Source organism: Protobothrops mucrosquamatus, unplaced genomic scaffold (assembly GCF_001527695.2).
Source record: "Protobothrops mucrosquamatus isolate PMUCROS unplaced genomic scaffold, P.Mucros_1.0 scaffold1897, whole genome shotgun sequence".
Taxonomy (NCBI): domain Eukaryota; kingdom Metazoa; phylum Chordata; class Lepidosauria; order Squamata; family Viperidae; genus Protobothrops; species Protobothrops mucrosquamatus.
The window spans coordinates 275885-299692 of NW_015388023.1; the positions used below are offsets into that span (position 1 = coordinate 275885).

Here is a 23808-nt window from a genome sequence, read left to right on the forward strand (position 1 = left end):
TTTAATACATTTAAAACGGAACAGTCAGTTATTGATGGTTTGTCTACAATTCATATTCAACAGGAAGTAGAGGCTGAAAAATTTCAGCTATGCTGAAATGTATGTGTGCAAATTTAGAATAAAGTCTGCAAAATGAATATGTGAATTTCATAACCCAGACCAGATATACATAACATTAACCTAAGGTTTGGAAAATCAACAATTGAGAGTTTCAGTGCAGCAAGAATATAATATTACAGATGGTGATCACTTATAAAAATGTTTTAGTGTTAATAAACATACCTCCACACATCACTGCCTTTAGAGAACATAGAGGAACGGATAACTTCAGGAGCCATCCAAGCATATGTTCCAGCTGCACTCATTTTAGTAGTCTTATGCCATTCTCTGGCCAAGCCAAAATCAGTGATCTTCAAATTTTTGTTGCTCAGGTCTCCATTTTCTACTTTTTCAAGGATCAATACTAGAACATAATGTGGGGGGGAGGGGAGAAAAAGAGTTAATATATAGTCAGTGAAGATACATATGTACTTGATTCTCCCATTAGAAAAGTCATCATTACAAATGCCTAAAGATTCACTGAGACTAACCTATGTTGATCCTGATAAGCAAATAGATTACTCAGAACTAAGTGCCAGGTATCAGAATACTAACACCTATCTATGTTTAAACTAAAAAAGTTAATGCAGAGATGAAAGCATACCGTAGAATGTAAACTAAAGCAATTGAACATTGCAGACTTTTGCCAACCTTATGTGTTAAGCGTAGTTATCAAAGTTAACTTTAAAGACACGTAATTTTGAAAGATCATTAAGAAAAGACATTGTGCTTTGTTTTCAAAGAGCTACAGNCCTGTCGGGCTTAGTTGCCTGGGGGGAGGCGTGTCAGATGTTAAAGGGCAACCTCCCCTTTTTGTTCCGTATGATGTCCCCTCAATCTCCTGGGGGTGTTGTTCGCCAGTTCTGGGGGGTGGGGGATCTTCGGGTTGTCGTTCGTGTCTCCCCCGGATGTCAGTTGTTCGTTGGGGGTAATGTGGGGGTTGGAGGGGTTGGACTGACATTTTGAGCCCTGAGGACGTCAGCAGATAGCTGACGAAAGCTAGGCGTTTTAATTGGTTTTATTAGTAGTTTTAGTAATTTTAACATTAAACCAAAATTTTTTACCACATTCCCTGGTGCTCGTGTGTTTTTCACTGTTTTAATATATATATATATATATATATATATATATATATATATATATATATACACACACACACACACACACAAAACAAAGTCAATGGGGGGGAGGGAACCAGATTCGCTTAATGACTGCATGCTTCACTGAACAATTGTGGCAAAAAAGATCATAAAATGGGGCAAAACTCACTTAACAACTTTCTTGCTTAGCCTCAGAAATTTTGGACTCAACTGTAAGTCAAGGACTCCCATATGATATACAATTGCCATATAATTCTAGATTATATATTCATAGATATAAGCAGAAGCATGACTCTTCTAAAAAGAGGAAAAGCAACTGACATACTGCCTACTCCCTATTTCTCAAGTACCTGCACAAGCGGTTTATGGTCTTGGTTATTAAAATCAGCAGATATTCAGAGCTATCTTTGTGTAAAAAAGCATTTTGACAGATCCAGTTTGTTCGACACATTCTTACCTTCCATCAGTCTGGTGAAAGGTTCTGGGCATGTTGAAGGAATAGGAAGGGAAAGTTTATTCATAGCAACACCGTATGCTACTGCTAGGCCATCAATTCCTCGAAATGGTACTTCCCCAGTTAATAGTTCCCAAAGCAATACCCCAAAACTATGAATACAAACAGAAGTTGAATGACTAATGTAGTATACGTTCTCTAACACAATATTCTGGAATCATTGTTTTCTTATGTATATATGTATAATGTTCCAATGCAATTAAGATAATGTACACATGGAAAAAACGTAAATGGGGATAAGTGAATGGGATTGCTTTCAGTTAGCTCTATTATGAATGTAACATTTAAAAATATGTTTATCTGGAAGAATTTTTATACGATTTTATGTCATTTAAGGCAGATAGTGATACGGCTACTCTAAAGAAGATTTTTTCATTGACTGAGGAATTCTGCGAATATAGTTTTTTTCAGTTGCATTACAATTTTAGCTCAATCTAAGACCCCTGTTGCCCACTTATTTCAATGGAGCACCACTTATGGAAACCACAACCCTATGGATCTCACAAGTGATCTAAGCCACTCCTTCACCCCTATCTTGGGATTACAGTTAACATCATACCTGAAATCTGGCTCAGAACTTTCCAAAGAAAAGCATTCCCCTTAGTGTCCAGCCTGGTTTCAATAATGTGTACCAGGTCAGACTTCTCATGAACAGGTTTTAATTAAAGACAGATATGGCAGAGCCCCATTAAAAACAGATCTGTGAATACAGCATGTTCTTGGATACATGCTGGATGGATCAAGCAGTTAAAAGTAGTGAGGAAAACCCTTTTTCATGCAGCAATCCACTTTACAACATAAACCAAGCATAATTTAGAAAATTGGAAATGTCACGTTTATTACGATATTTTGATTGCAAGCTTTAATACATTTAAAACGGAACAGTCAGTTATTGATGGTTTGTCTACAATTCATGTTCAACAGGAAGTAGAAGCTGAAAATTTTCAGCTATGCTGAAATGTATGTATGCAAATTTAGAATAAAGTCTGCAAAATGAATATGTGAATTTCATAACCCAGACCAGATATACATAACATTAACCTAAGGTTTGGAAAATCAACAATTGAGAGTTTCAATGCAGCAAGAATATAATATTACAGATGATGATCACTTATAAAAATGTTTTAGTGTTAATAAACATACCTCCACACATCACTGCCTTTAGAGAACATAGAGGAACGGATAACTTCAGGAGCCATCCAAGCATATGTTCCAGCTGCACTCATTTTAGTAGTCTTATGCCATTCTCTGGCCAAGCCAAAATCAGTGATCTTCAAATTTTTGTTGCTCAGGTCTCCATTTTCTACTTTTTCAAGGATCAATACTAGAACATAATGTGGGGGGGAGGGGAGAAAAAAGAGTTAATATATAGTCAGTGAAGATACATATGTACTTGATTCTCCCATTAGAAAAGTCATCATTACAAATGCCTAAAGATTCACTGAGACTAACCTATGTTGATCCTGATAAGCAAATAGATTACTCAGAACTAAGTGCCAGGTATCAGAATACCAACACCTATCTATGTTTAAACTAAAAAAGTTAATGCAGAGATGAAAGCATACCGTAGAATGTAAACTAAAGCAATTGAACATTGCAGACTTTTGCCAACCTTATGTGTTAAGCGTAGTTATCAAAGTTAACTTTAAAGACACGTAATTTTGAAAGATCATTAAGAAAAGACATTGTGCTTTGTTTTCAAAGAGCTACAGAGCCAAACTCTCCTACCTAAATCTATTGACTTTCCATACAAAGTCACATTCACCTTAGGTCAGTCTTGATCAATCATTTTTTATAAGATAAACGCTGACATGTAAAACATTTCACTTAGTGGTTAAATCGGCAGTGTTATAAAAAAAGGAGCACTTCATATATTTCATTTGTTCCAAATTTCTGTACCCAAATTATATAAAATGTAAAATATTCGTGAAATGTTTAGAGTCTCTTGATAAGCATGGGCAAGAATTAGCTAAGTGGTTTTTTTTTTACCAGAGACATATTTCATTTTAAGAACAGCTCTAACGGTAAGTGTAGTGGAGAAGGTTTATGTGAGGAAAATTCTAAATCTATTTTAAATAGATTTTATAATATGATTGTTGAAGAATCAAGTGAAGGTGGTGCTTTTAACTGGCATTCCTAAATATATGTATGCATGTGTGTGTGTGTATTTATGTAAGTATGTATGTATGTATGTATGCATTTCATAATACAGACAGCCCTTGCTTAATTATGGTATTGTGATCATAAAGCACAATGTCACATGACTGCATTGCTTAGTGTCAGCAAACCTGGCACTCCCAGTAGCCACTGTTAAATGAGGATTGCAGATTATTGAGTCCTGGTGGCTTGCAAGCAGGCCAGGAGGCAGGTAAGGCCTGGGACGAGGGGCGGCATAAGCATGGCAGGCCTGGGGGTGGCTTCTGACAGATGGCAGACAGTGGAAGTTACTGATCAGGATGACTTGTGACCGGGGTAATCATGTAACTATGGGATGCAAATGGCAATCATGTAACTCTGGGATGCTGTAACCCAGATGGCAATCATGTGACCACTGCAATACCAGAATGGCTGGAATTCTGAAGACCAGTCATAAGTATTACTTGTTCAGCAGTCATAACTTTGAATAGTTGCTAAACGAATGGTCACTAAAGGAGGATTACTTATATTTATCATATGCCCTAATCACAAAGAACCCTGACTAGCACACAAGTTTATAAACAAACAAAAAGAAAGTAATAACACAACAGCAACAGCTGCAATAGTTTTTTTTATGATTTTCCAGACAAAAGAATGTTGGAACAATTTTCCTCTTAACTGTTTTTAAAAGATCAGTAATATCACAGCTATCTAAATGTCTGGGGTAAAGGTGTTCCACTAGTGGATGCTACAATTGGTACCCTCTTTCACTTTAACAATACAGAGTAACAGAGTTGGAAGGGACTTTAGAGGTCTTCTAGTCCAACCCCCTGCTCACGTAGGAAACCCTATACCATTTCAGACAAATGGTTGTTCAAACTCTTCTTAAAAACTTCCAGCATGGGAGCATTCACAACTTCTGGAGGCAAGTTGTTCCACTGGTTAATCGTTCTAACTGTCAGGAAATTTCTCCTTAGTTCTAGGTTGCTTCTCTCCTTGATTAGTTTCCATCCATTGCTTCTTGTTCGACCTCCAGATGTTTTGGAAAATAAGTTGACCCCCTCTTCTTTCTGGTAGCCCTTCAAATATTGAAACACTGCTATCATGTCATCTCTAGTCCTTGACTAGACATAGCCAATTCCTGCAACTAAATCTACTTCTGGCTCTGATGGTGTCCATTCAATTCATATAAAAAGGATGCATAGGTATATCTTCAAAACTTTTTAGATGTACCCCTGCCTTTATGTTTTAATCAGACAAATATCACAGTTATTCCTAAATCAAACAGGGACTACTGTATGTTCTAATTATACAACTATTTCCTGGATTACAGATTACAGAGTATTGTTTCTACAGAACTATTAAGTTTCAGACAGAAAGTATCAGATCCTTAAATGATGTTTTTGCTTTAATTCAATTATAATTTCTTTGGAAGCTGAAAAAGCCTTTGATATAATTTAAATGTTTTGAATCAATATGATCCATACATAAATCTTGAGTAATTATTAACACTGTAATTTCACTTTAAATTTATATTGAAATGTGAATGAAATGTGACCTTTTTCTCCTTTTCTCTTTATTTTGATTTTATAACTCTTGGCTTTTAAATTAGAAATAGTGCACAAGATGTTATGATATGCTGATATTTTATGTTTTATAGATAGACTAAAATGTTTTATTTTTAGCTTTACGTCATGAATTCCTAAGTGTGAAATCCAGATTGGTTACTTTGTTAATTGGATTAATTCAAACATGCTGCACATGTACAATATTTTTTTAAAAAAATAAGGATAAAGGTGACTTTTTTTCTCCTTGATATCAGACTTTCCAAGAGTCATTTCAATAGGTAAAACTGAACTATCCTCATTCTGATGTAAATGAAAGAAGTTTTAAAGATCTAGAATTCCTCTGAGTATTTTGGTAAACTAAAATATGTTTAAGATGAATTTAGTTTCAAGATTTATTTCTATTTTTAGATTCCTGCCCACATGTAATCCATCACATTACTTAATCAAGTTCACAAGATACTGCATTCCTTTCTTTTGAAAAGACACTCCATTAAATTTTATCTACATAAATTACAATTATCTCATGAGCGCAAAGGATTTATCTTCTTATGTTTTCAGGCTTGCCTTTCAACATTAGCCTAGCCTCAATTAGGTAATTTTCTGATAGCAGCAGAAAAGGAAGGTATATAATAATAATTTATTAACTTGTATGCCATCCAAGTATCCAACTCTCAATGATTCTGAATGACTCACAATGATCAAGCAAAGAACTGCAATAAAATAAAATATGAAAAAATAAAAATAAAATATGGTATGCATGATGAAGCAAGGAATCTTACTCTCCCTTGCCAAAGTGGTCAGCCAGATCTTCATGCCTCTTCTAAACCACACTGAGGAGGAACCAACCAAATTGTTCCTGAGAAAAGGTGCTGCTACAGAGAAAGTGCACTTTCAGGATCCTGATAGGTGACATTTTAAAATCAAAACAACCAACTCTGTGGGATGAAATTGTCTGGAACAATGCTGTTGGATACAGATGGTCCTGCAAGTTATCAGGCCCTTTGTCATGTAGAGCTTTATAGGAAACAACAAGCATGTTAAATTGCACTTGGAAGTAAACTGGCAACCATACTTGTGAAGCACAGGTGGTACATGGGCATACTGAGGGGTGCTCGTTACTGCTCATGATGCCACATTCTGAGCAGTTTAATGCTTCCAGGTGGTCTTCAAGGATAGCCCCATCTTGAGCACATTGCAGTAGTTGAGCTAAAAGGTAACTAGGGTACGAGTGATTATCTGAAAGCCCCCCCCCCCGGCCAATCTAGCAAAGGGTGTGTGCAAAGGCCTTCCTGGCCACAGCTGCTCTTCGTGCAAGAGCTGTAAATCCAGGAAAATACTCAGAGAGCACAGCAAACTTGAAGGGGAAAGTACTTTCCCATCTAAGGTCAACCTCCAGATCTGGGTGCCCAAACACTCACAACCATTCAGGATAGAAGTCAGAGGCAGTTAAAACCCTGTATCATCCAAACCTGGTCAGCCTCCAAGCACTGGGATGGCACCTTGACAGCCTCATTTATATTGCCGATTTAAGATATAATTGGGTATCATCAGCATACCATAATTGTATTGAATTTCAATTCAATAAGATCACAAGTCTACAGAAATAATTTAATTGCAAAGTTAAAAGTATAATTACAAAAATTAAAAATAAATCTAACTAATATAGAAAAAATACGTGACACTGAAAAAAATTGTATCACTCTTGCAGGATCCAATCTGGGTTGGTCACTGGGTCAGTCACATTCCGTTAGAGAGAAGTTCCCTGAGGATGGGTTCCAGCACGGATCTGAAAGCTAAACTTCTGGTCCTGGTGATCGACTCAGATTGGATCCTGCAACAAATATCCTAGGACACGTATATTTGCCTTCATTCGTCTATCTCTCTTGTCATTGCCAGTAACATCCAAGGAAGGAAGAACAATTCATTTCCCTCTAGTCTGTCGTAAGCACTAAAGGTTTCCCTTTGTGTTACAGTACAAACAACTTGGTAAATGTGGTAAACAAAAGCGACAGAAAATAATTCAGTCAGCAAAATTTCAAGACAAAGGAGGAATTGTTAGCAGAAGTGTTAAATTGAAAAAAAGAGGGGGTTCTGGTTTTCTTTCTATTTTTGTTTAATCATTTCCTTAGAGAGAGTGAAATGTCTCTATTCATCATTTCTACATACAAGTTTATAGACTTGGAAATTTGTTTTCTAACATTTCTTCGGTGCTATCCATCTGGTGATGACATAGGTGATCTCACAACTTTTAAATACTATTTTATGCCCAATATTCCTGAAAGTTACTGGCATTTCATTCCAAATTTCCACTTACTATTGCTGGACTTCAGATCCCGGTGGATAATAGGAACAATTGCTTCCTCGTGGAGATAGTTCATTCCTTCAGCAATCTGGACAGCCCAGTTCACCAGAATGTCTGGTGGAATCCTTTTACCAGAAAGCACTCTATTTAATGAGCCTCCACGGGCAAACTCCATTATCAGGCAAAGGTTTGGTTCCTTTAAACATACACCTTTAAGGGCAATTATGTTGGGATGTTTTAGCATAGCAAAGAGCTTGGCTTCTTGATGGACATTCTCAATAGCTTCAGTGATGTCTTCATCTGGATCATAGCGAGCTGCCTTGACAGCAACTTCCTTTCCAAACCAAACTGCACGGTAAACTTTCCCAAAACCTCCTATGCCAATAATTTCCTCCAGAATAAGCTCTGAGAAGTCAATCTCCAGCACTAGGATACAAAATAAAAATATCTAAGTTCCACAAAGATGATTTAAGACAGTAATTACTATCAGCACCATTCATTTACTGATACGATTTAACCTTGACTTTTTTTTAGAGAAGGGACTGCTGAAATATTTACCTAGTGGAAATATGAGTCAGCTCATTTTGCACCCTTACCACTGCTAGAAATACTCAGAAAAAAATATATTAAATCAATATTGTGAATGTGTCTGAAAAAGGCAGATTTAATTTAAATCAAATATAACTGAATCACTGCTCAGAAAAACGTATTTTAATCATTAAAATCACAATTTAAATTACTTCCCAGGAAGATGTTTTATATTATCATGTTCTAATAAGACTGCAATATTGTACCTGAAGAATGAAGATTTTATTATGGGTAAATATTTTGTTTTAAAAAGTAGATGCATTCTTGCCAATCTTCCTGATCTTTAGTTAGTGCCTTAAGATCTATGGCTTTAATCTCAGAGTTTTCAGTAATGACAATGCAGGTTGTGGATTCTGGACACTGAAATCCACCCAACTGAGGGAAGACAAGTTAGGGAAAAGTGGACTATGCATTAAGAAGCAATTGCTTATACTATTTTTTTCTGGCTAATTTTAATTAGTCACCCTGCTTCTGAAGGGTGAATGCAGTAACAAAAGAGTAAGACAAAGGCCACTCTTTTGAAAACAGCAAATTCCACATTTTGGGCAGAGAGGACCGCTGGTTTGAAAGAAGGATCAAAGAGACCATGTTACATTAAGATTGAACAACCTTCTCTCAACAGAGGGGGAGGGGTACAACACTACCTATCTCCTGTTTACAACACAGTCCTTTCAGCAGTTCCAAGAAGGTTCTATAGCCATTTGCACTATTCAGGTGACCCCCAAGGGCACAGATTAACCTCCAAGTGGCCTCAACGACTCTCACAAACAGCGCTAGCGGCCAGATGATTGCAAGGAATATAAATCCTTCCATTCTCCACCATTCGTTCAGAAATCTACCTTCTAAAACATGTTTTTTGTTATAAGCTATCCTACATAAAAATATTCAGATCAATTTTCAGGAAAGAACAGAGCCCAGAACAAGGGCTTTTCCTTTGCTATTGATCATATATTCCAACTCTGCACTGAAAACTTTCTGAAATAATACTGATGTGAACTTATTTCACACTCATTCTTTATGTGTATTGCATTCACCCTAAAGAATTATGCTAACACAACAATATACTGTATGCCACTGTTAAGTATCCGCTTAACAGTGTCATATAGTATATTGTTGTGTTAAAAGAGATTATCAAGGTTCCCTATTACCCTTTCAATATAAGAAGCATATTGAAATATGAAACACTTTTGTAAAGCTTTAAGATGGGCCAGCCACTCTCTCTTATCTCAACCTACCTCACAAGAGTGTTTTGTGGAGAAATTAGGAAGAGGAAGGAGTATTAGGTGAAGGCAATAGTATTAAGAACAGTCTATTTATATTTTACTTTTCCCTATTACAAAGGCTCAAGGCAGCTTACATTTTAAAGCCACAGTTGCATGTCTGGGTTATACAACTGTATTGTACTCCTTATGGGTATATCCTTGACAAACCTCTGCAAACCTATAAACAGGAGCCCAGTCATAACACAACAGAGTCATATCAGCTGCATTGGTTTTCAGTGTGTTTCCAATCTAAATTTTAAGGGCCACTTCTTACCTTCAAAATCTAAATACTTTAGCTGATGCCCAGATACCTGAATTATTTTTCTCTGCACAAATTTACTCATATGCTAATGTCACCAGGAGAGGCTATGCCATATAAGATGGGACACATGATTGGATACTGATGACAATAAAGTTGAAATGAAGAAGCTTGCTAACTGAGAACTCAGTTTTCCATGTAACACATGTGTGAGCATCAGGAAGGGGAAGTTCATCATACTGGTGATAAGGAAGATATCTTATGGCATCATTTACTTTGAGATATAGCATTATAATATTTGTATGTTGTTCTACTTTTCTGGCTGATAGCCTTCAATTAATACTGTAATTCCACCACAAAAAGAATATATTCTTGATTTTTCATAGGAATTTTATAAACATGCAAATAATAAAGACTACAGGCTGCTGCTCAAATTATGCTCCAAATAATTCCAAGGAAGTCTAAAAGCAGGTACTATTATTCATTTAATTAGATTTATATAGTTTCATCTTATATACAGGACTTTGGGGCAACAACTATTAAAATAGGATAAAAACGGAATAAAAATACTGTCATGAAATATAAACATAAATAACATAAAAATAGCCACTGGGAAACTTATAGCAAATTTCCTTTTGTATTCACTTGCTGGAATTGAAAAATACCAATTTTAAGCATAAGATCAATTTTGAAAAGTAAAAATAAAGATACAATTTAAAATGATTAATGTACATGGCCTATATTATATCCTTGACACTGAAGTATTGGGAAGATTGGCCAATACTTTTCCTAATAACTTTTACTGAAATGTTGTTACAATGACAAGAAGTAAACACTGCTTTTGAAAGCCAACCCCAGTCATCTTGTTCACCTCAATCTGGATTCTTGGATAAGCAGTGTGATGAACAATTTGCTGAGGACAAATGATTTAAAGAATGATTTAGCCAATTTTATAAGAGAAGTAGACAAATTCACTTACAACTGACAATGAAGATATAAAAATGACAGGTAGCTTCTGTATTTAGAATCATCTATCTATAGCAAAGGAACCAGCAGTCAAGAAATATGCTGGTTGTTTTAATATTAACTACCAAAATTCAAGTAGTTATTAAAGAAGAAGGGCAGCATGTTAGTTACTACAATTCATGCAGTCCATCTAATGAAGACTTATCACTATTGAAATATCAATGAATAAAAGCAAAAAGTAGCATTCTGAAAAACTTTAGAAGTCCAAATAGTCATACGAATTTAATGTTAAAAGACATTGAACTAGGAAACATCTTTAGCAACTGAAATAATAAGTTAAGATCTTTAAGTTTAACTTCAGTAGAAAAAAGAAACAGCTGAAATTATAGTTCTGAATTCTCTGTTTAAAAAGCTTAAACATGCTCAAACTTCTTGCATATTTTTTGCTAATTAAAAGGAGTGAATTTTTTCATTTCATTTAAAATTATTGTTGTTTTCAGTAATGTATCATAGGACATAAGGACAGAAAGTTAAGGTTCTGAATTAATGGGTGCTGAATGGACAGCTCCTTTGGTGATAACATAAAACGTTTGCTAAACTTCTCAACAGCAATCTGAAGCATATGTTTTTTGTAGACTAAAAAACTTTTAATGATTGCCATAACTTATAAATGATACAGGATTTTTTAAAAGGTTAAGAGAAGAGCTATGTATATATTGTATATACACAGAGAGAGATGTACATTTGGCTTTATGCCAAATCATCTCTGTATGGTTAAACTAAATTCTCCAGCTTTGATTATTTAACTGTGTTTTCTGTTGATTACATTACTAGGTTAGAGATTTAAATTGTTGTGTAGTCAAAAAGAGTTGGTAACCAAATACATATTTCTGAGTAGACTTTTGACTGTATTTCTGTGTATGAAAAGAACAGCAAGATTATACTGCATCAGACAGTGTAGAAATATTGTTTAAACATAAGAAGGGACTTACAGGTCATTATTTATGAAACTTAGCTTCTATTTTTTATTTTATATTATGCGTTTTATTGTTTTTACCTATTTTATTGTAAGCCATCCAAAGTTGTCTATGTGAGGTGGATGCTATGTAAATAAAAACCCTGTAACTTAACTTTTGTCGGTTGCAGTCAGATCAATTTTACATAGGTAAGAACTGAATAGCTACAATTGAAAATAGATGGTTTTGTATCATTGGAAAGTGCCGCATATAAGATTCTATTTTTTCCCCTAACACACTACTAATTATAATGCTACCACTAAATGGTCTCAAAGCAACACTCTGCATATTCTTTCCCACAGAAAGGCAAAGGGGCAAAGAAGAAGAACTTAGTTTGTTTATTGCTGCTTTCTTTAGGACAAGATGGATCTCAAAACCAAAATGAGGCAGCAGTGTCAAAATTACTGTAGTTTCCTTTTTTCAGATTATTTACTATTCCCTTTTGAGGTGGATATAAGTTTCCCATATATTGTATTTTTAATCTCTATTTTCTCTTGAAAATGTTTAAGCTGTAAGAATGAAATAATTTGCAAAATTAGAATTTCAAAAGGAAAGAAAAATGCCAGGTCTAACATTCTTTTTCAAATATCTTGATTTTGGCGATAAAGTATAACAGTAATCCAAAAAGATTGACTATTCCACACAAGACAAGCTAACAGTTTGTACTGAATTTTGCACTGTTAACACATTTCAGTTGTGGCCACTTGTTTACAAGGAAATACTACAAAAGTAGTCTGATAGAAAACATCCTGGAACAAAAATCTAGATGAAAAACATAAATGCCCTCTGCTGAAGTTTTTAAGCAGAGCAAAGCAAAAAAACTGAACAGTTCATGTGTTGAGGCAGTAGGATCAGAGGGAAAAAGAAGGGGAAATTACAGAAGCTTTGGCAGTTGGGACAAACCACTCAAACACAACAAGAAGCTTTATATCTTTTTAGTAAGAACTACTGAAATATCCTCCTCATGTATCAAATTAATGAACACAGGAAAATCATCTTGCTAATTTGTAGTAAAATTTAATTACATCTTTTATAATGACATCAGCACAAATTCTCTTTATTAAATAACTATTAAAATAGCTACAAAAAAGCATGTGGAACTGAACCAGGTTATTATTAAGATTTAAACAAATTGGGCATAAAGAGTATGGAAGTTATAGAGGAAGAAAAAAAGGACCCCCTAAGAGCACCGATGTTACCTAGTTTGGGTAATGAAACGTCTGCAAGATAACAACCAAGCTTAGAGACTACCAAGTTTCCTTCAAAAAAAAATAATGACCCATTTAACAATGAAAAATGTTTCTCTCCTGACACAATTACCCTCGTACGCCGTTATTATTCTTTATGAAACTAGTATACCATCTGACACTCGGCAACACCGGTTGTTATTCTTGAGTGCAGAGTTTTCAGAGATGCAAGTTATACAGTAAAATGTAATTTAGGTTGAATTACGTGACCTAGTTTGAAGCAGCGGGGCGTTGGATTATTTTATCTAGAATACAGAACAAGAGGATGGGGAAGAAGAATACACAATTCTCCGAGTTTACTGGTGTTCCGATCAAGAAAGAGGATTAAAGGGAGGGGGGGAGAGAGCGGTAAACATCAATGGAATAAAATATAGCCACACCCCTCCCTCCTCCGGAAGTGTCTGATTGTCTTCTGCAAAACGTAAGCGAGATCACGTCTTTGCAGTCTCATTAAGATGGGAGAAAGGCCACCCCTGGATGAAGTTTCCAGACACGAGTCAAGGGGGGTCACATTCCTACCCAACGGACAAAAGCACGCAGCCTACACGCACGGCCAGTCTACCCTGGGCAAACTTCTTCAGCACAACGCAAACCCTTCCCCTGTGTCATAGCTCTGACTGGCAAAAGGGGCTTCCCAGTGGTCGTCTGTATAGGCCAGGGGTAGGCAACCTTGGCTCTTTTATGACTCGTGGACTTCAACTCCCAGAATTCCTGAGCCAGCCATGCTGGCTCAGGAATTCTGGGAGTTGAAGTCCACGAGTCATAAAAGAGCCAAGGTTGCCTACCCCTGGCATAGGCTTATGCACTGAAAAAGTGGGGGGGGTGTTCAGCCTCTCCCCAACATCCACAGGCATTAAACCCGGCGTTTAGCAGCGGAGGCATCTTCCTGAACCACCGCCGCCGCCCCCACCCCGTTTTCCCGGGCCCGCGCCTTCCCTTCTTACACTGGATGGCCGGACTAGCAGGGTACGAGGCCTGGAGATCCGACCTCCTCCCTTCCTGAAGGCAGAGGCGGCGGCCGCCGCCGCTGCCGCCGCCCGCGCTGCTGGTCACGTAGTTGCTGGGGAAGATGCCGACGCGCTGGTCAATCTGGCCCGTCCACCAGCCTTCGTCGCCGGAGACCTGCGAGTCCCTGGAGAGCACCTGCACCACGTCGCCGGGACGCAGGCTCAGCTCGTCCTCGCCGCACGCCTCGTACTCGAAGACCGCCGTCCAGAGGCCGGCCCCGTCGGCGCTGTCGCCCGAGGCCGCCGCTTCCGCCTTCCCCCAAGCGGGGCTGGCCGCTGCCGCCGCCGCCGCCTCCCCCCCTTCAGCCTCCCCCGGCGGCGGGGGCTGCAGGGGGCTGCGCGGGAGGAGCGGAGGAAGACGGAACGGCTCCTCCATTAGGGGGCAGGGCTGCCCGCGGGGCAAGCTGCCTCTGGCTCATGCGGCTGCCGGCTCCCGGTCCACCCTTGAAGGCACGCCGAGGCCGGAGCCGCGCCACAGCCCTCCGTGGAGAAGAGACGCCGCCCAGCAGCCCCTCCACGGCCACATCGCGCTCCGCCAGGGCCGCCGACCGCGCATCCTAAGCCACCTGATTTGACCGGCAAGCTTGGAAGAGGGGAGAGGGAGGAGCGTCCAGAAAACCCCGCCTCCCCGACCGGTCATCCCTGGGCTCCCATTCGCTGTTGCAACGGTCCTTCAAACTCCTCCCTTACCTGATTGAAGATCGGCGGCGCTTTAACGGCGTCCTACTTCCCCGTAGCCCAGGGGTAGGCAACCTTGGCTCTTTTATGACTCGTGGACTTCAACTCCCAGAATTCCTGAGCCAGCCATGCTGGCTCAGGAATTCTGGGAGTTGAAGTCCACGAGTCATAAAAGAGCCAAGGTTGCCTACCCCTGCCGTAGCCTCTCCGCCTCCCCCCCCCCCTTTTTTTTTTTTTCCTCAGCTGTCTCGCACGCGCTTTAAGTCGTCCTTCTTATTGGGCGGCTCCGCAACGTTCCCTTGGATCGGATTGAGCGGGAGCGCAAGTCCTGCCGTTGCTAGGCGAGAAGGCTGCCTTTTTGCCTTCAGCGCGAGTTCATTGCTTGCGAATGAATAGGCGTGGATCCAGGGAGGGAAACGGGTCTCCTTATCCTGATTGATTACGGGGTTCTCCAGTTCTACTATGTTGTGTAGGATTCGGAAGTGCCAGTTGTGCCTGCGAGACATGCAGAATGGCCTTATGTTGGGCATCTTTTTTTCTCTCTCTTCAAAGCAGCCTTTTGGCTCTGTCCCTTCCCCGTTTCTGGCAACTAAGTGGGATTACCTTGCCTTTAAAGAAACTAGTTACAAAATCGAGCTCACTAATTTTTGAGCTAATTGCACCCGTCAGTGTATTTCCAAGGCCACTTTGCAGTGCTATAATTTAAAAGCAAAGTCTCGTCACTAGTATTCTCTGGATGCAATTCAGTTGTATTACCATCACTAGAAAAAACATATAAGCTTTGTAGCAAATGTAAATAGAGAAATGGATCCTAATAAATATGTGGTTTTTTGGTTTATTCAAATCAGTTTTCTGAGTTCTGCTGGCTTACCCTTTCCTAGCAAGCTACTTCAATAATCTTAAATACAAGCAAGATTGCTGCCTTGCTCAATGTATGAGGAACAGGTGAAAGAAACCATGTTAACGTGGAGTAGGGATCTTGGTCTCAATTTTGATTTGCACATCTGGCAAGAATTATGGGTAAGAAATAGGAAGCTTACCTTGGCCATCTCCTACAAAGAAAATCTCTACAAAATGTTCTATAGATGGCATCTCCCACCCACAAGCTTAGTTAAAATGGCTCCAAATTTTACATCTACATGTTGGAAATGCAAATTGGCAATAGGGACCTATTACCATATGTGGTGGGAGTGCTCAAAAGCTTGTGATTTTTGGAATGATTAAAAAAATGGCTGGAAGAAATATTAATGATAGAGCTAAAACCAGAACTATTCCTATTAGGCATAACTACACAGAAATATGATAAAGGGATACTTTACCTGATGTTACATATTCTCACTGCTGCTAGATTGGCGTTTGCACAAAATTGGAGGAATAAAGAAACCCCAACAGAAGAAGAGATTTGGACAGGTTCACAATGGAAATGAAGGACAAGACAGAGTCAGATTATTTTGAAATCTGGGAAAAATTCTACCATTGGTGTGAATCAAGGAGGACTGTCCGGGTTATAATCTAGTGTTAAGATAGAAATATATATAATTGTATGTTAGTAAATAGAGAAATTAGATATTGTATAGAAAAATATGTATGTATATATAGAGATAAAAAATTATATGTAAGAAGAGGAACAAATTGTTAGAAATACTTATACTGGAATGTTATGTTATGTCCACTTTTTTTTAAACTGTATTATAAATAAAAAACTTAAAAAAAAAAGATTGCTGCCTTGCTAATACTAACATGGCATTTCAAGCCAATGTAGCAAGTTGTTTCCTGAAGTAGGAAAATAATGATTGTTCAAGTTTAGATCATTTCAGTGGAACATTTTTCTAGTTGCTAACTGTGCCTTGTTAGCTTGTGAGTAAATTATGGCATATCTTTCATGTTGAACAAATCAACCAAGTATATGTTGATCAGTAAATCATGATTAAGGTACCATGGCTTAGTATCACAAATAACTTTAAATTCCTGTTAGATGAGTCACATGGTAGAGAAATGGGACTGAAAAACACAGAAAAACAGTGAGTGATTCTGTTTGCATAGCACTAAATGACAATTCAGGCACATATTAGCTTTTTATTTCAGTCCTACTGATCTTCATGATTAATTGTATTATATTATATCTGAAAGAATCAATAAACAGCGGGTGAATGTAACAGTGGGTGACAAAACCAGAGAAAAAATATGGTACTGCAAACCCAAGACCCATTCACTTATGGATGTAATAATACTGTTGAAATTTATTTACTATTACTGAAACAAAACTACATTTGCTTCCAACATATATGTATTGCAGCTGGCATTGTCTTAATCCATGATTTATTAAACCATTGTTTACTGGATTAACCCCAAAGCATTGACACACAGATTGATCCAAAAATAACTGTTCTTCCTGACTTTACATAACACACTGAACTAGCAATTAACTACATTGTAGTTTAGCATGTGTACAACACAGTAATTATGTTTGTAAATTTTATAAGTCACCTTTTATTCTAAGTGCAAATACCTGGAGCTTTCCCATTCATTTTATAAAAACTGTTCTATTAGTGTTAGACTGTAATCAGATATCATCCAATATTTTAACAGTATATTTTGATTCTAATTCATGCTGGCTTCTATAATATGTTCAATGATTATGTCCTCCAAAAGAAATTGCAACAATGACAAAATAGATTTTCCTGTCTCTGACAACCTCCAGATGGCAGGATAAAGCAGCATACCTTATCCTGCCTGTCTTATCTTGAGGTACAGCTGTGTGTGTCAGCAATGTGCTGATAAGATCTATCCAAATGGATAAATGGTGGTTCCCAACAGCAGGACTGAATTATGTGGTACCCGTTCTACTCCAGAGTGGGAGGTCAGATCTTAAGCTTGATCATTCTTCCCCTACAATTTCACTATTTCTATTACATTCCAAATCTCATAAAATCTAATCATATTCATAAACTTAACTATATTTCATATATAGTTATTTAATATTTATAGTTAAATAAGTTTTGAAAAACATTACTGTGTATGAAATTATATTTTTCCTCTCATTGTAATAGATTTGGGGGCCAAACCAGAAGCAACTTGGATATCTTGTGCTTTACAAAATGTACCTTCCTTAACTCTAAGCAAAAAGAGGAGACAAACTCTTCCAGTAAAGGTTTGTACAGAAAAACCTCAATTTAACAGACCATGTTGGGAATCCAAAATCCCATTACTTATGTAATTTTCTAATTGACTTTTTATATCTCTGTGGAGGGACATGATGACTTAGCAGTTAAAGACCCAAGCACCACATGATGGGGTGAGCTCCCATTACGTACCCCAGCTCCTGCCAACCTAGCACTTCAAAAGCATGTAAATGCAAGTAGATAAATAGGTAAAACCTTCAATGGGAAGGTAAGTGTTCCATGTGCCTTGATGTATAGTCATGCTGGCCAGATGACCGTATAAGTGTCTTTGGACAATGCTAGTTCCCTTGGCTAAGAAACAGAGATGAGCACCTGCATCCTAGAGTTGGAGACAACTGAAAAGGGAAAATATTTACCTTTATCATCTCTGTAAAGTAAATGTTGAAATCTGACACAAATAACAAAGACAAATAGCTATCAATTGTCTAAGTGTACGAATTGAAACAAATTATATAAAATTATATCACTTGCCCTAATTGCTTCATATGGCTTTGTTAATTGTGGGTTATGTCTAAATAAAAATTGACTACTGCTCCCAAAATCTCCTAAACCCAGTACCATTAAGTGTTCAGTTCACTTCTACTGAAAATAAAATAGCATTATCATTATGTTTTATAAAGAATTTTAAGTATAATTTTAATTGGAACACAGCCTCTAATATTTGGTTTTTAATTTGGTTTTAGAAGGGTTTTATTTTTGTATATTGTTATTGTATCTGTTTTTAATATGCTGTGCACCGCCCTGAGTCCTGCGGGAGAAGGGCGGTATAGAAATTAAAATAATAATAATAATAATAATAATAAAAGAAACTCCAGTTTAGAATACTGAGCATCAGTACCAATGTATTCAGACTTTGAATTCAAAAATCTTAGAAAGATTTGACAGGAACTTGATGGTCAAATATCTCTACCTAATTTCTAGTGAAAAGTTATCAATCATAATTGGGCTTGGAGCCATATACAACTTGTAAGCAAGATGAGCCTATATATCACCATATCATTTGTAGTACTTAAAAAAAAAACAGCAATTATTTTCCTTCAACTAGATTAGTAAAAAAAAATATGTCACCAATGTTGTAGTGACCAACAGATGGCAGCACTGATTCACCCAAAGCTCTTTAGTATCTGTTCTTTCACTTAAATTGGTGAAGAGTTGTTGGGGTTATTCATGAAATGAAAGCTTGTAATGAGTATTCCTCAGTATGCTTTAAGCAACCCACTATGAGACTGAAGTTTTAACTTTCTCAAGGAATCCCTCCAGTTTGATTCACAATAGAATACAGGTAGTTTATGGTGATGACTGTGTTAATGTGATTACTAACATTTGGGCCAACCTGGAAAGAGCTGATTTATGTGAACAAGGACAAGGTGGACTCACTGTTACAGCAACCACCAAATTTCATATGAGAAAGATTGATGAACTGATAAAGAAGAACTAGTGGGTCACCAAAAGGAAATTGCTATCAAGCTTAGAATTTCACAGGAATATGGGTCACGTTATCGAGTCCTTTAGATGGGCTCCTTGGATGCTGATGGTAGAAGTGAAAACTTGAAGAACAGAAATTTGCCAGCAATTGTTGTCATACTATGAGAATGAAAACAAGAAATTTCTTTAAAGCATCATATTTGTTGACAACAAAACATGGGTCCATTATTATAATTCAAAAGCAATAGAATATCATCACAAAGCTTCACTGCCAAAATAAAAAATAATTATTTTTAAAAAAGCTACACTTTGGTAGGAAAACTCATGATTATAATTTTTGGCAATGCAGATGGTGTTATTCATAGATTTTATTGAACTTGACACCACTAACAACTCATTGCTGCATTGCAATCCTCAAAATCTGAAACAATTAAGATCAAAAATACAAAAATGAAATTACAGTGTTGAATTTCATCATCTTATCCTATTCACTGTGTAGTCCAGTCTTGATGCCATGTAATTTTCACCTTTTCCCATAATATGGGTATCTGATTCAAATGAAGAGGTAGAAAGGACTGTCAGGAATTGACTGAAGAAACAAAGTGTGGGGTTATTTGTGATGGCTTCAAAAAGTTTTCTATCACTGGAATATAATAATTATATGGAGTTAATACAAGCAACAAAAGAGCTCCTTTCAATAATTATTGTGTTTCAATTATTTAAATAATAAAAACCCTAATCCTTTTAAAACTAAAATTATTGAAATGGAGACATTCAACTCTTATAACAAGTAAACTACTTGATAAATCACTCTGGGCCATTCCTGCCTTAGCATAGTTACAGTCTGGCTCAAACCAGGGCATTTTATGGTTCCCAGACCACACCTGGCCCTTTGGGTATCCCTGTCCAGCTTAGAAATTAAAAATTAAATGTAAATAAGTGTATGCCATGCACACAATTGCATTGCTTTTATTTTGATGATGATTGCTTTTTTCTTCTTCTTCAATTTATGTATGTGCTTACCTGCGTACATCCCTATGCACCTTTACAGCCCTTTTGGTTTGGTCCTCCACAACTGTCCGTTTCTCATGTGACTCCTTGAGAAAATTAATTGCCCACAATGGATCTGGCTCAATGGCTGGACTGGCCTTCTCTAAAATTTGCTACCAAAGAGACAATGCAAGAACCTCATATTTCTAGTAATTTTCCAATACATGTTTTTGCCCATTCTTTCTAAACTCCACAGAGTCACCTAAGTCAGATGGAAAGTGTAGAAATTTGATAAACTAATAAATGGAAATACAATTCTAGCCAGAAGTTTTCACTAATTTCCATTAAACTCTGTGTGTGATGACACAGAGAAAAGAAACATATAAATCGTAGCTGTCAGATTGCTAAATAAAGATCCCATGTTTTGACCTCCTGGCAACCTAACTATATGAAGTTTTGATCACCTTTGCAATGAGTTTTACTGCTTCTCATCCATTGCCTTTCTCCCTATATCTCTATTTCTCCATCAGATAGCTCATATTTATTTTTGAGCTAAAATTAAATAAAACTATATACCAGTCAACAAAGCAAAGAATCTTTTTCTTGTAATGTCTTGTTTTTCATATTATATACCATAATTTATATTAGGTATCTTATGCTTCATTGACTTTTCTAAAAGCTGCCAGTTCATTTGGCATTACTTTTTCCAAGTGTGAATCTCCACAACTTTGTATTATCAAGCATAATAAAAAGCATAAATTTATTTACACAAATAATGAATGAAATTGTTTAATAATTTATACATTTCCCCGCATCTCACTTTTTTGGTACAAATATATAAACTGATCTACATGCCTGTCTCTATTTCAGTCTTCTTTCATATTTGTTGATATAGAGCTGTTAACTTCCTCTTTGCTTATAATAACTCAATAGGTATTTCATCCCCATTTGGTGATTAAATGTCCTATTTGACAGCTAAAGAACTTTACTCAAATGAGGATTGGATAAGATATCCCAAGAAGTAGATCAATAGGTGCATAGATGAGCATAATAGATGTGCACAGGATATCCATTAATTCTAATATACCATCCCATCATTAATGGATTATAGCCAATTACCGCCACATACTATACTGAGTAATGTCCTTTCTGAGCATTATTGCTATGCCATACCATGTCCTGAATAGTAAATCCTGGTACACATATGTCTAAAATTTAATTTCTACTTTGACAATTTCAAGATTTCTTTTTCACACTTTTTATATTTTATGTCCCTCTTTCAAACCTGGCAGCATTGGTGATTGCATTACCTTGTATCTGGCCATATAATTACCTCCAGATCTACTTATGCAAGTTCCCAAATAACTAGAAAAGTGCTTTAATTCTAGCCAAGTACAGGCTGTCTTTGGTAGCAATATAGAAATAATGTGCTACTTTCTTCCAAATGGAAAAGGATCATTAGGTGGATTGATTTCCCTCATGCTCCCTGAACCACTTCTTGAATGAATAGATTTTTAGGAAATCAGGATTTGTGAGAATTGCATGGGTAAGTAATTTTACTGTAGATGCCAGGCAGACCTAATTATGTAAAAACAAACAAACCAAAACCCATTTCCTACAGAACGGAAAGATCTGTATATGCTGAGATTTAAATCCCAAGATTTTTTTCTTTCCTACCACCTTGTTGTAATGCAGGGCTTTACAACCTTTTCACCGATTGTACCACTTTTAGAATATGACAACATGCGAGTACCACCAGTCATCTAGCAAGGTGTCAAAAGCTTGATGACAAAAAAAATAAATGGAAAAAAGTGATAAAGTACAGGTAGTCCTCAACTTACAACAGTTTGCTTGGTGACTGTTCAAAGTTACAACGGCACTGGAAAAAGTGACTTATGACCATTTTCCACACTTATGACCATTGCAGCATCCTCAGGGTCACATGATTTACATTCGGATGCTTGGCAACCGATTCTTATGTATGATGGTCACATTGTTCCAGGGTCATGTGATCACCTTTTGCAACCTTGTGACAAGCAAAGTTAGTGGGGAAACCAGATTCACTGAATACCCATGTTACTAATTTAATCTCTCTCCTTCTTTCTTTCTCTCTCTCCCTCTCTTCCTTTCTCTTTCCCTCTCTCCCTTTCTTTCTCCCTCCCTGTCTCTTTCTCTCCCTTTCTCTCCGTCTCTTTCTTTTTCTCTCTCCCTCTCTCCCTTCTTTTTCTCTCTCTCCCTGTCTCCCTCTTTCTCTCTCCCTCTTTCTCCCTCTCCTCTTTCTCTCTCTCCCTCTTTCTCTCTCTCCCTCTATTTCTCTTTCCATCTTTCTCTCCCTCTCTCTATTTCTCTCTCCCTCTCAAAGATCCTTAAAATCCTTAAAAGTTATGCTTGGGCGGAAGACTTTTTCTTTTACAGATGGGGCGGGGGGTCCCAACATTCGTGGGCAGGCAGGACCCCGCCCGCCGAGTCGCTGCCTCCCCATCGCCCTCCACGCCAGTCGGCTCCGTCGCCAGACCTCCCAGCTGAAAAGCGCAGGAGTTCGGCGCTGCGGCGGCCTCCCCTTCGCCCTCCGCACCGGCCAAAGCGTTGCCGGACGTTCCAGCTGACAGGCGCAGGTCCGGGGGTCATCAGCTGATGGGCGCAGGAGGTAGGCGCCGCAGCAGCCTCCCAGTCGCCTGCTTCTTCGGCTGGAGCAGTTGCCAGGGCTTGCATGGTCGCCGGCAGCGGGGAGCGCGTCAGCGGCCCTTGGGGACCATGCAAGCCCTGGCAACTGCTCCAGCCGAAGAAGCAGGCAGCTGGCGACCCCCGGACCTGCGCCCGTCAGCTGGAACGTCTGGCAATGCTTTGGCCGGTGCAGAGGGCGAAGGGGAGGCCACCGCAATGCTGAACTCCTGTGCTTGTCAGGTGGGAGGTCTGGTGACGGAGCCAGCTGGCGTGGAGGGCGATGGGGAGGCGGCGACTCGGCAGGCGGGGTCCTGCCTGCCCACGAATGTCGGGCCCACCCGCCCCATCTGTAAAAGAAAGTCTTCCGCCCAAGCATAATGCCAGCAGTTCTGTGACATGGAGGCTTGAGGCACGGAGGCGTGGGACGCGGAGCGGTGTGGTACCATGGGAGGCGGCAGGACAGGGGGGAGGGGTTACCTGCATCCTGCCAGCTGTCCTCTGGAAGCCTGCCTGAATGAAGAATTTTAGGGGGTGTGGAAAGGGAGACAGACTGAGGGCTGTATTAAGACCATAGATGGCTGCGAAAGGAAAGTTGGGCGCAGAGGGTGGGCGCAGAGGGTGGAGTACCACTGGTGGACATCTGCCCGCCAGGTTTTCAGGCATTCCATCGGCCAAGGACCCGGGGTAGGGGCGGAGGGGTAGCGGTCATTATAAGGGAGAGCCTTTGTCCAAGGGAGACCACTGTGCCTCAGATAGACGGCGTGGAGTCGCTCTTTGTGAAGTGGGGGCAAGGGGTGCAAGTGGG

At 38.4% G+C, this 23808-nt stretch overlaps 1 protein-coding gene across 1 annotated transcript in view; it reads right to left on the minus strand.

Annotated features, from left to right (window-relative positions):
- Nucleotides 1-14272, minus strand: part of MAP3K9 (mitogen-activated protein kinase kinase kinase 9) — a 39262-nt gene extending 24990 nt beyond the window's left edge. The window contains exons 1-3 of the mRNA XM_015823521.2: nt 14002-14272; nt 7732-8145; nt 2857-3037 (exon numbers count right to left, since the gene is read on the minus strand). Of these exons, the coding sequence (XP_015679007.1) occupies nt 2857-3037; nt 7732-7963 (413 nt within the window). The 5' untranslated portion in view covers nt 7964-8145; nt 14002-14272. The remainder of the gene's footprint in view (nt 1-2856; nt 3038-7731; nt 8146-14001) is intronic.
- Between the last annotated feature and the right edge of the window lie 9536 nt (nt 14273-23808).